Source organism: Bos mutus, chromosome 17, assembly GCF_027580195.1.
Source record: "Bos mutus isolate GX-2022 chromosome 17, NWIPB_WYAK_1.1, whole genome shotgun sequence".
Classification (NCBI taxonomy): Eukaryota; Metazoa; Chordata; class Mammalia; order Artiodactyla; family Bovidae; genus Bos; species Bos mutus.
The window spans coordinates 18,060,465-18,073,848 of NC_091633.1; the positions used below are offsets into that span (position 1 = coordinate 18,060,465).

Here is a 13,384-nt window from a genome sequence, read left to right on the forward strand (position 1 = left end):
TACACAACAGCTTTTTTTTTTTTTTTAGTTTTATTTATTTATTTCTTTGGCTGTGTCAGGTCTTAGTTGCAGCATGCGGAATCTTTCATTGTGGCGCATGGGCTCTCTAGTTGTGGTTCTTGGGCTCAGTGCTTGTGCCCAAGAGGCTTAGTTCCCCGACCAGGGATCAGACCTGCAAGGCGGATTCTTAACCACTGGACCACCAGGGAGGTCCTTCCCATAGCTTCTTATACTTCGAACTCCAGCCTTCCCATTGGCGTCTGTCCTCTCTGACCTTCCTTCTCACCACTTTCTTTCCCTCCTGCCACGTTTCAGTAATTCTGACCGCCCTTCGGTTTTTCATCGAGCCAGGCTCTTTCCCAAGTCAGGCCCTTTGCACGTACCTCCACTTAGAAACTTGTCCCCTCTCTTTACAGTCAGCTTTCAATATTAACCTAAACATCACAGAGAGGCCTTCCCCAACTATCCAACCTTGCTGGCCTCATCTCTATTCCCACCACTACTCTCTACCATAATCTCCTGGTCATGTCTTTAATAATCCCGTAGTTTTAGTCTCTGTGTGTCTCCATCTAGAGTAAGTTCAGTGAGAGGAGGTGGAACCTGTCTCATTCGCCTCTGTATTCTGTATCTAGCACATAGCTGACACACAGAGATCATTTGCTAAACTAATGAAAGGTCACCCAGCTAACAAGGGAAAGGGTGGAGGCAGGATTTAAACCCAAGTCTCTTTGACGCCAACTCCTATGTTCTTCTAACCTTTCACGTGATTCTGAACCATGAAAGTTTGAGCCAAGTACCACAGAAGGGGGTCAGAGATAGCCATGACCTTTTTATAAAAAAATTCTTTGGGGCTGCGCCTGGGTCTTTGTCGCTGCACGGGCTTTCTCCAGTTGTGGCACACAGGGGCTACTCTCTAGCTGCAGTCCACAGGCTTATTATTGGCAGTGGCTTCTCTGTCGTGGAGCACCGGCTCTAGAACGTGCAGGCCGCAGTAGTTGCACACAGGCTTGGTTGCTCCCCAGCATGTGGAATTTTCCCGGATTAGGGATTGAACCAGTGTCCCCTGCGTTGGCAGGTAGATTCTTAACATCTGGACCGCCAGGGAAGTCCAGCCATGACCTTCTAATGCAGCTACATCATCTTACATGGTACCTGCACCTGTCATACATAGGTCGGTATCCTGTGTGGCTGTCACCACTGTGGATGAGTCATATCTGCTGGAAAAGGAGACTCTTGACCCAGGCAGCAGGTATAACTCTGGGAAATCCAAACAGCCCCTACCCGGCCCTGGCAGATTCTCTCTCCTCCTTTCCATTTTTGTACCTTCTCCTTGAGCTTGGCTTTTCCCCTAGGAAGGGAAGTGGTCAGCTGCAGCAGCTGAAACACTGCCTGGAGGAACCAAAACCAAGAGATAGCCTTCTCTCTCCCTACTGGGAAGAACCAGAACTGGCACTGTCCCAGCTCTCCTGGGACAAGCTCTCCTGCACAAGCAGGCTAGACCCAAAGCTTAGAGCTTCCTCAAAATGCTCCATGAAGATCAAAAGGCATGATACCCAGAAAGCTCCTGGGGCAATGACTAACACATACTTGAGCAAGCTGGGCTTACTGCTTGATAATAAATGTGAAGGATGGGGGCGGGGGGCTCCCTTGTGAAAGAGAACCATGTCAGCATCGCCCAAACCAGAGAACACCTCCTTCCTTTAAGGCAGGAGTTTCTGATCTCTTTTGTAACCTGAGTCCTTCTCTCAGGGGAGTTTTTAAATGAGTAAAATAGAACACATCATATTACAAAGAACCCAGTTACCTTGAAATGCATGTATTTTTTCTAATGGTGATAATATATGAAATTCTTTGTTAGCACATTAAACTGTGAGAACTAAGAAGTAGTTTAAAAACTACTGTAATTTTGAAGTAGTGGTGAGTATAACTTTTTTTTGAGATATCTACAAATACTCTATTGTAATGTAGACACGTGTGAATTGACCGCAAAATCATGGGTGCTGCTACTATAACTTTGGTTTGTTACCTACATTCATAACTGAAGGAAGTGCTAAAACTAAGTTAGAGGTTAATGAAAATGAAGATGTAATCGTTTGCAGGATCACTGCAGATGGTGATTGCAGCCATGAAATTAAAAGACGGTTACTTCTTGGAAGGAAAGTTATGACCAACCTAGACAGCATGTTAAAAAGCAGAGACATCACTTTGTCAACAAAGGTCCGTCTAGTCAAGGCTATGATTTTTCCAGTGGTCATGTATGGATGTGAGAGTTGGACTATAAAGAAAGCTGAGCGCTGAAGAATTGATGCTTTTGAACTGTGATGTTGGGAGAAGACTCTTGAGAGTCCCTTGGACTGCAAGGAGATCCAACCAGTCCATCCTAAAGGAGATCAGTTCTGGATGTTCGTTGGAAGGACTGATGTTGAAGATGAAACTCCAATACTTTGACCACCTAATGCGAAGAGCTGACTCATTTGAAAAGACCCTGATGCTGGGAAAGATTGAAGGCAGGAGGAGAAGGGGACGACAGATGAGATGGTTGGATGGCATCACTGACTCAATAGACATGGGTTTGGATGGACTCTGGGAGTTGGTGGACAGGGAGGCCTGGCGTGCTGTGGTTCATGGGGTCACAAAGAGTCAGACACGAGCAACTAAACTGAACTGAATCTTTTGCTTATCTGAGTTTATGGACTTCTTAGATTCTTTCTGTGGACTGTAGGTGACTGTACTAAAAACTATTGGCCTCGCCTCCTCAACTACTTAGATAGGAACTCAAAGAGAACAGGGCTGCTCCTTCATCTAATATTATCTAGAAAAGGCCTGCCACACAATCGGTATCCAGTGCCAATCTGTTGAGTCTCATGGATTTTCCTGATAAACAGTCACATTGATTGCAAATACTCGGTTTTCTTTTTTTTTTTTTTTTTGTTTTCTCTTTTCAGTCTTTGTACCTCATGTTCCCTGTCCTATCGCATTAGCTGGAATCTTCAGTACAATGCTGATCAGAAGCAGCGATGGACAGCCGTACTGTATTATGCTCAGTACTCATGTGTTAATTTATGCTCTGGCGTAATTGGACTTCCCCGGTGACTCAGACGGTGAAGACTCTGCCTGCAATTTGGAAGACCTGGTTCACATAATGGAATGTAAAACACCTGCTACGTGCCAGACTCTCTGCTAAAGATGTTAACACAACTGAGATCTTCTCCTGTCCAGCAAGATGACCAAGTAGTCGAGGGATTCCAGTGAAGATAGCAGTATTGGGAACATTACTAAATCCTCCATACTTGCTGACCAGCTCCCTCAGGATCCTGATTCCTAAAAAAAGTATGGGAATAGGTCCCTGCTGGTGGCCCCAGCCTCCAGGACATAGGTCAGGTTAGCAGCTGCAGGCTTTTCCAGGTGGGTCAACAAGGCAACACGTGAGAACAGTAATAAGTGGAGCCTCCAGCAGGGGTCAGCCAGAGGGTCAAGCCAGGGGCAGCATTTGAGCCTGGTCTTGGTGGGGTCTGTAGAGACCACCAGCTGTCTGCTCTGGCTTAAAACGGTAGTCAGGACTAGTTGTTAAAGCCAACAAAAAGAGGATTGCAGCTTTGAGGTGGGAGGCACCTTAACCTGTTCCCTCACCCTCTTCCCTTCCCCGACCCTCAGGGAATGAACACGGGGAAGGGGCTGGGAGGTACAGTCCCCACACCCTCTCCACTTGGTCTAGCTGGCCTTGGGGGTGGGAAGGGAGTTTCTAATATAAAGTGGAAGTTTAGAATGGGCCAGACTACACCCCAGGGACCAGGATGGCTCTCCTGTAGTAACAAAATGTAACTGAGAAGTCAGATCAGACTGAGCTGTTTTGAGAAAGCCTGCTCCCCACAGGAGACAGGATTGGGAAGAGCAGACTCAACAGAGGCTAATGGAAAGAGTATCTCTGTGCTAGGCAGCACACTGAATCCTCAGAACCTGTACAGATGCTACCTTACATGGCAAAAGGACGTGATTAAGTCAAAGATCTTGAGAATATCGATTGTTCAGGTGGGCCCAGTATAATCACAAAGGTCCTTTTAAGAGGGAGGGAAAGGGTCAGATGTAGAGAAGAGACGTGATGGTGAAAGCAGAGGTCAGGGTGATTAGCCAGCAGTCGAGGAATGCAAAGAAGCTGGAAAAGGCAAGGAATGGATCCCGCCCCAAACCCGGCTCAAGTTTTCAAAAGAAATACAACACAGCCCTGCCAACACCTTGACCGGCCTGGACCTCTGACCTCTAGTGCTTTGCTGTTTTAAGTGTTATTTTTGTGTTATGTTAAGCCACTAGCTTTTTAACTGTGGTGTTGGAGAAGACTCTTGAGAGTCCTTTGGACTGCAGGGAGATCCAACCAGTCCATCCTAAAGGAGATTAGTCCTGGGTGTTCATTGGAAGGACTGATGCTGAAGCTGAAACTCCAATACTTTGGCCACCTCATGCGAAGAGTTGACTCATTGGAAAAGATCCTGATGCTGGGAGGAATTGGGGGCAAGAGGAGAAGGGGATGACAGAGGATGAGACGACTGGATGGCATCACCGACTCAATGGACATGGGTTTGGGTGAACTCCAGGAGTTGGTGATGGACAGGGAGGCCTGGCGTGCTCTGGTTCACGGGGTCGCAAAGAGTCGGACATGGTGTGCGACTGAAGTGAAGTGAAGCCACTAGGTTTGTGGTAACTTGTTACAGTGGCCACAGAAACCTAGTAACAATACAACTCCAGGGAGGTGTGTAGAAGACAGATGCCTTCAGGTCTTGGATGTTTGGGACCAGTGATACTTTGGGGGAAGAGGGAGGCTAACGGAGTAACTGAGACCAGTGTGAACCATCCCAGAAAGAAGGTCTGGACAGAGTCCTGGGGAAGCCTGGGCGAGGGAGGGCCTGCAGAGGAGGAATGGTGCAGCTGAGCCAGGGGGTGAGCACTAGTCACAGAGCAAGGGTGCGCTCAGCCTCCAGGCCGGAAGGCTCCTCCCTCTTGTCAGTACCGGCACCCCCTCTTCACCTCCAGCCTCATCCACTCCCGGTCCAGGGGCTTCTGACAGCTTCGAAGTTGGCCACCGGCTTAGGGCATTCTGCCCACCTTCCACCCCCTGCCTACAGATACTGTGCAGGGGACACTCAGCTCACGCTTAAGTAATCAGGAATTGGGGAGGGGGGATTGGAGGGAGCGAACCGGAGCCAGCCGGGCTTCACCGAGTGTGTGGTGGGGAGAAGGTGGACCCGCGGGCAATACATCCCTGTCGGAGGAAGGAAGTGTCTCCCTCCTCCTGCCCCTCCCCTTAGGGTCTCCGGGGCCAGGATTCTCGTGATTCGCGATTGGCTCCCACGGGCGAGACCTTTGTCCGTCTGCGGGACTGCAGGAGGCCCAGGCCAGGCTTGGGCCTGAGGAGCGGGAGGGGGCCAGGTCGGGGGAGACCAGAGACGAGCGGGGAAACTGACAGGCAAGAACGAGGGCAAGGGGGCCGAGAGCCGGGCCGGAGCTCCCCGCCTGCCGCGGACTGAGTTAGAGGGCGGACGGCAGGAGGGGGCGGGAGGAAGAAGCGGGCGGGGCGGCCCTGCAGACGCCGAGCTCGCAGTTGCTGCGGTGGCTGCGGGCAGGCCGGGCGCAGAGTAAGTGCTCCGGGGCTGGCCCGGGGCGCGCGGCCCTTTTTCGAGCCCTCCCAGCCCGAGCCGAGCCTGCCGGGGACCCCCCGCGGGATCCCAAGGGTCCCCGGTTGCCCGCGGTTCTAGCGTTTCCCAGCTCAGGGCAACGCGGGCGGGCAGTGATAACCCAGGGCCCCCCTGTAGAGGGGAAGGACAGGAGACAACGCGTGCACCTCACCTTGAAAACGAGGGTGTGGATGAAAGCTACCCTTTTGTATGGAGTGATTCCCTGGGCCAGGTGCCTTCACTTCCTCACATGCCATGAAGCAGCAGCAACAGGTGAGCTGGGTACCATCCTTGTCTCCCTCTTACAGGTGAAGATACCAAGACTCAAGGAGGCCAAGCCACTCGCCAGGGGGTCACACCGCCCGCAGAGGCAGAGCCGGAACTCACCCAGGTCGGTGTGAATACCTAAGTTCTCTTACTCATCAGGCCTGCCCTGCCTGGGTCCTACACCCTTGGGAGACGGCAGGGAGAGACCAGTGCTGGGAATACGGGAAGAGGCCAGGGTGAGCCTACCTGCTCATCACTGCAAAAAGAACTTTGTGGACAGCAAATCCTTCACCTGGGTAGGGGGTGCCAAAGAATAAGAACAGTGCTTTGGGGCCAGGTTAAACTCAGAGAGGAGGCATGGTGCAGACCCCTGGTCCAGAAACTCCCAGGCCTGTACCAGCACCCGCACTGGGCACAGGGCTCTTGGCAGGTTTAGCGATGGGACTTTGATTTTCCATGCCTCAGTTTCCTTGTCTTTTTCCTTTGCTTATCCTTAACCTTGGGATTAAGCTTGGTACCTGCCTTGGAGCCTTGCTGAGGAGACTATATGAGATGGTTGGTGTGAAGGCCTAGCCCAGTGCCTGACTCAGGCCAGGCCCTGTCTCCACCCATCTCTGGCCATCTGAGAGCACTTCTCTGTCCTTCAACCTCAGGTCGCTCAGAGCTATCTGAGATCTGCAGTATTTTCGGCAGCCCCACCAGCAGCTGAAAGCTTCTTGAGTAAGACCAAGGCTGGGGCCCGTGACACCTTCCTCTCTGACTTGGAAGGAAAGGCCAGCAGGGACAGGGTTTTGAAAATCTTCACGCTGAGGCTTGCACAATTCCAGAACTGCTCTGTAGCTCCTGATCCCACCCTCAGCCCCAGTTTAGCAAGGAGGAGGAAGGCCTAGGGTATTCTTACTCCAAAACCTGCTCTTTTCTTAATCCCCTCCATCTTGGCCAGCCGCAGGTCCTACGCCTCAGCATATTGTGAATCTGGTCACTCTTTTGCATCCCCACCTTGACTCACAGACTCTCAGCACTGTCTTCTGAAATCTCTGCACAGCCAGGCCTTGATTGATTCCTGACTCTTCTCCCATGCTCATTCCTCTGCTCACTGCAACCATACTGATGTCCTCTGCCTTCCTGGGACATATGAAAACCTCTCTCAGGGTCTGTGCACAGGCCCTTCCTTCTCCCGGTAACACTCATCCCTTCCATCTTCTTGTGATGTACTTCCTTGCAATTCAGAGACCACCATGAAAGTCACCTACTTGGAAACCTTCCCTGCCCACCCCCACCTGCAGGAGCCACTCTTTGCCTGCCCTTTGTTGCATTACTGTTCTTCCTTCCAAGTGATGTTATCTTGCTTATGTGTTTCTTGGCTAAAATGTCAGTCTACCAGGGCCCAGACCTTTTTCTTGTCTCTTCACTTTGGATTCCCCAGAAGCCGGGGCCGTGCCTTGCACTGAGTTGTCTTTGTTTAGTTGCTAAGTCGTGTTTGACTCTTTGTGACCCCATGGACTGTAGCCCGCCAGGGTCCTCTGTCCATGGATTTCTCCAGGCAAGAATACTGGAGTGGGTTGCCATTCCTTTCTGCAGGGGATCCCTGACCCAGGGATCAAACCTGTGTCTCCTGCATTGGCAGGCAGATTCTTTACCACTGAGCCCCCTGGAAAGGCCCTTGCACTGAGTAAAAGTTCTGATGACTTTGTACAATTGCAGGCAGTGTGCTCAACCATTACAGTTCTGCTTCTCATTGCTTAACAACCTTCTTTCTACATTTCTACACAAATCTCAGAATTGTCATCACTGCCTTCTTCAGCTTTTCCCTACTATAGGACCTAGCCGCTATTTCCAGGTTCTAGCCATTATCCAACTTTGCTTAAAACAGTGTGATCCAAATTGCACTTTTTTTTTTCTTGCTTTCAAATTCCTTTTTAACTTTATTTTATATTGGAGTATAGCTACTAACAATGTTGTGATAATTTCAGGTTCAAATGATTTTTGAGTCACAGTCACCAAACTGGTGTGTTCCAGTCAAGGGCCATCCTAAAGATGTACACCACTTATTACCAGGTGGCTCTTTAGAAAAATTATCCCCAGTATTGTGTGCAAGTTTCCCTACAGTCCCATGAGCATGGGGCTTTTTTTTTTCTCATTTTTATTTTGTCTAGTATAATGGGGAGGTCATGGCACGTTTAAATTTTCCGTTGCTTGAATGAGTGAATCTGGGTGTTTTTCTATGCATGCGCTAGTTCTGTTTCCTGTCCTGTGGAGGAAGGAAATCTCCAGGGTACCTGAATTTTTCCCTTCACCTTCACTTGTGGTAGTGGTTCCACTTGAGCCCCATCTCTTGAGGGCAGGGTGAGGGCCCCCAGGGGCTGGAACAGGAACACACCCAGGTGAGCTGTGCTGGTTGCAGAGGCTGCTCTGCCAGTCAACCAGCAAGAAACTGAGAGTCCCTTGTGCCCTGAGCATGCTACCGTGGGGAGAGAAAGAACTCTTTTTTTATTTTATTTTTTTAAGTCTTCGTGATTTTTTTCAAAATTTTAATATTTTTTAAGTTATAAAAGTAGTACATGCCATATAGGTGCTTCCCTAGTGGCTCAGATGGTAAAGATTCGGCCTTCCAATGCTGGAGACCAGGGTTTGATCCCTGGGTTGGGAACATCCCTCGGAGAAGAAAGTGGCACCCCACTCCAGTGTTCTTGCCTGGAGAAACCCACGGACAGAGGAGCCTGGTGGGCTACAGTCCTTGGGGTTGCAGAGAGTCGGACACGACTGCGTGACACAACGTATAAGGTTATTCATTGAAACACGGGCAGCAAAAGATTGGGAAACACTCTAAATGTTGGTTGCTAGTGGGAACTACACACTCCCTCAGGGGAATCCCACGCAGTCACCCAAAGGCTGCATTTGCTCTAGAACATCCTGCGAAAGACAGTCTCTGGCTCACTGTGTTAGTCTCCTGTGGCCACTGTAACAAAGGGTCGAAAATCTGATGGCTTAAAAGAACAGAAATTTATTATCTTACAGTTCTAGGGGTCTCTCGCCCAAAATCAGTCACGGTATGGCGAGATCAAGGTCTTCGCAGAGCTCTGTTGCTTCTGGAGGCTCCTAGAGGGGAGTCTGTTTCCTTACCTTTACCAACTTCTAGAGGCTACCCTCACTTATTTTTTAAATTTTGAATTGAAAAGCTTTGCACTGTTTGCAGTGTTCGTGTCTGCTGTACAACAACACAAATCAGCTCTATGTATACACAAACCTGCCAATTTCATTCTTCTAGGTCATCACAGAGCCCCGAACTGAGCTCCCTGTGCTACACAGTACCTTCCCACAAGCTATCAATTATATCTAATTTTTTTTTTTTTACTCATAACCCCATTCCCTCAATCTTCAACACAGCACAACATCAAATCTGACTCTAGTCCCTGCTTCTGTCATCACATCTCTTCTGGTTCCCTCACTCTACTTGTGAAGACCCTTCTGATCACACTGGGTCCACCTGGATAATGCCCCATCTTGATGTCTCATCACACTTGCAGAGTTCCTTTTGCCATGTAAATGGGCACATTCACAGGTTCTGGGAATTTGGACCATGCATCTTTGGGCAGGGCATCTTTCAGCCTCCCACACCCTAAAGGGAAATAAGCAAGATTCAGAGCAGTGTGAGAACTCACATTTAAAGGGGAAAAAAAAAGAATAAATAAGACTGTGCTTGGGAAGACATAGAATACCTCCAAAGGCTACATGGGAAACTGATAGGAGAGGATGTTTCTGGAAAGACCAGGAATAGAAAGACTTATCATAGTATATCTTTTTGTGTCCAATTTTTTACTGTATATGTTACCTGCATTAAAAATAAACTTTAAGAAGTCACATATAGTCATTGTAAAAGTTCAGACCTTTCAGAAAGAAGCCAAGAGAGAGAAAATACCCACCACACCCTCAAATCTTCATCAGTAACCACTGTGCAGAATTCAGCTCTATCCTTAACAGATTTTTTTTTAACGCATATATCATCTTTTCACATGGATGGGATCATATTATGCTATAAAGTGATGGGAGACTTGTTACATTCCTCACATCTTTCCTCATCCGCCTATGGACATTTAACAGTACTGGATGTACCATAGATGTACCGTGACTGACTTGACCAGTGCCTCAGTGGTGAACATTTAGTTAGATTCCTTCCTGCTTTCCAGAGCAGTCTCAACACTAACATGTCTGCCTGGTTCCTAATTGGAGTTAAATGCACATCAAACTAAATTTTTTAAAAATTAAGTTTTAAAATTAAATGAGCAGTTCAGTATCATTTAATGCATTCCTGATGTAGTACACCTACCACCTCCATCTAGTTCCAGAATATTCTCATCACCTCAAAGGGAATCTGTGTCCCCACTAGGCAGTCACTGTCCCGTTCCCCTCTCCCCCAGTTCCGGGCCAGCACCAGCCTGCCTTCTGTCTGTATAGATTTGCATATTCTGGATATTACACATCAGTGGAACCATGTAATGTGTGACTTTTGTGTCTGGCTTCTTAATATAATGTTTTAGAGGTGCATTCATGTTGTAGCATGTGTCAGTACTTCGAATCTTCTTTCTTTTTGATTAAGATATAATTGACATACAACATTAGTTTCAGGTGTACAACATAATGATTTGATAATTTGTATGTATTGCAAAAGTATTTCATTTCTTCTTATGGCTGGATAACATTCCATTGTATAGATATAACATCTTTTACTTATCCATACATATGATAACGGGCATGGATTGTTTCCATCTTTTGGCTGTGAATATTTATGTGCATGTATTTGAGTGCCTGTTTTCAGTTCTTTGAGTATATACTCAGGAGGTCATCCTTCCACATATGGCTTGAACTTTACTATTTACTGTTTTCAGACACTATTAACTTAAGCAAGTTAAAAATAATTTGTAAGAAAGTGTTGGAAAACGCATACTAAGGCAATGCTGGCAGGATGACAGATCTGGACAAATGTTTTCTTATTTTCCAGATCCTGAGAAGACAGGAAAATGGCCACGTGGAATGAAAAGGTAAATTAATTCGGGTGGACTAGCAGAGTTAATGGAGCTCCCAGCCTTGAGAAGATAATTGTTTGATGTTTCTAACAGGATGGAGGGAAAACACGTGTTCGGGGTGCTTGCACCATACCAAAGTGTTTAAAGTCAGAGGTGAAAGCTACGGGAGGAACCTCAAGATAGCCTCAAAATCAGAAACAAACTATTCAAAGCCCAGCTCTGCATTTTAATAACCCTCTATCCTTTGGTCATGCCCTTCACTTCCCTGAGCCTCAGTTTCCTTATCTGGAAAATGAGACCAAGTTACCACCCTTGTTCCTGAAGGCACGTCCAGAGAAGTTGAGGAGACCATTGCTAGGCCAATACTGAGCTCATCAGGACTCCTCCTGACCACTTATTTTACAAGTAGAGACACTTGGGAACAGAGAAGGAAAGCTACTTGCTCCAGATCACACAGGAAGTGGCAGAAATGGGCTTCCAACCTAGCCTGATGGCAAAGCGAATGCTCTGCCTCCTGTATTGTGTGGCTGTCCAGAGTAGGACTAATAACTTCTGTCCTTGATATCTGAGGCGCAGGCTTGTTGGATTTGAAGAGACGTTGGTTGTGAAGGGTAGGGCAAGGTGGGAAGGACGGCTGAACGGTGAATTCCGTTTCAGCTGTTCTCTTGGAGTTTCTAGAGGCCTGGCCAGGTGGAGTTGTCAGGGCAGCGCCAGAGGCTCAGGGTAGCAGCAGAGTAATGGGGCAGAGGACCATGAGACAATGGTGATGATCTTGCATTTTGTCAAATTGGTGGCCCCTTTAATTGTAAGAGTATTTCTGGTTTAAAGCTGTTTACAGTGTGGGAGGGGGAAGTGACCAATGGCCCTTACAACATGCTACCAATTCTGATTTCAGAAATGTTGAAATAAGGGGAAAATGTCCATCTTTGCATTAATGAAATTTGGTGGCATTTCCAGTAGAGGATGACAATCACCCTCCGTATTGTTGTGACAATTCCTGATAAGATACCGTAAGCTTAGTGCCTGCCACCCAGTAACAGGTGCTCCTTGAGTTCCAGGTATGATTACTATTCACAGAAAGGCAAATGGAACAGTTTCCTTCATTTATCGCTCCCTACTAAGCAAAACAAAAAAGCAAGCGGAAATTCTCGATGATGGTTATGCTGTGGTGAAACCGGCTCACTGCTGCATCTCACGAGGGGCTGGATCAACCCACACAACTGCTGGAAAAAACTTGACTGGGTGTATCAGGAGTCATGAAAATGGTCATAATCAAACCTGGTCGTCTCACTTACGGGAAAGGAAGCAACCCACAGAAAGGCAAAAGTATCATTTACAGCACAATTTAGAAATGCGTGTGTTTCTTAGTCCATAAGATGCCCTTGACTGTAAATGCACCATTATTTCATGTGCTGTGAGGAAGAAAAGGGCCGCCTGTTTCCTGTGATCTACTGTGACACAGCACTGACCCTGGGCAGTTGCAGGCCAGATTTCAGAAATGTTAACATGTGTAAAAATGTGGCCTTTGAATTGGTGATAAAGATGCTGAAAATGATCAATCAGAAAACACAATAATGAGAGCACTGACTTCTGTGGTTAAAAAACCTCGGCCATTAAAAAGGCATAAGTCTGATGCTTATAAGTAGTGGGGGGGAAAAGATACAAAGTTGTGGGTAGCCTTTGATTATAATTGTAAAAGATTAGAGAATGAGATGGATAGATAAGTAGATGATAAATTTGGTGTGTTGGAATTATGAATTTGTTTTTCCTCATGTTTTCACAATAGTAATACTAAAAGAAATAGATGTGGAGTGACGGTCTACTCACTGGGGTGAATGACAGCAGGTAAAACTTAGGGGTCCGGATGGGTCAGGAGGTCTGGCTGCAGGGACAGGTCTCAGGAGTGTGGGTAAAGACACAGAAACATCGGGGCAAGCAGTGTTGGAATGCAGAACTAGGGACACACCTCAGGGGGGCCCTGGGGGTGGGAGCCTGTCTTTCATCGCACAGAGGCCGAAACAAGGGGTGGTCCCGGCCGCATTGTGAGCAGCTAGGGGAGATTGGACCAGGGCCACTTCTAGCAAATAAGCCTCTTACTGGTTCTAAAACACATTCCTTTTAATAATTTACCCCAATGAAGTTAATTATGTTTTTTAAAAAATTGTTTTAATAGGATTGCATTTAGGAGCTATTTAATCATCCAGCCCCCTCTAGCTTTAGGGAGCAAAATAGCTCTGTTGTAGGAGAAACTGGTGGGGTTTTTAGCCATGGTTCACTCCTGATCTGCTGTAGCCGGCTGTAATCAGAGGGGCCCTCAGCAGGCTCTGGACACCTGCCCTCCTGAGAGGCCCTCCCTGCCCCTGCCCACCTCTCTGAGCTTCCCTTTTCCTTTTTTGTAAAATGGGAACAGTGAGGATCAAACAAGAT

General features: G+C 47.5%; 1 protein-coding gene across 5 annotated transcripts in view; it reads left to right on the plus strand.

Annotated features, from left to right (window-relative positions):
* Positions 1-5,012: 5,012 nt before the first annotated feature.
* Positions 5,013-13,384, plus strand: part of HVCN1 (hydrogen voltage gated channel 1) — a 33,314-nt gene continuing 24,942 nt past the window's right edge. Inside the window, exons 1-3 of one of the 5 annotated variants that reach the window (XM_070386180.1) lie at positions 5,013-5,150; positions 5,975-6,057; positions 10,933-10,972. In XM_070386180.1, coding sequence (XP_070242281.1) covers positions 10,952-10,972 — 21 coding nt within the window. In that variant the 5' untranslated portion in view covers positions 5,013-5,150; positions 5,975-6,057; positions 10,933-10,951. Of the gene's footprint in view, positions 5,151-5,314; positions 5,459-5,512; positions 5,940-5,974; positions 6,058-10,932; positions 10,973-13,384 lie in introns of those variants that run through there. The other 4 variants (XM_070386178.1, XM_070386182.1, XM_005897401.3 and 1 more) reach the window with 4 other exon arrangements.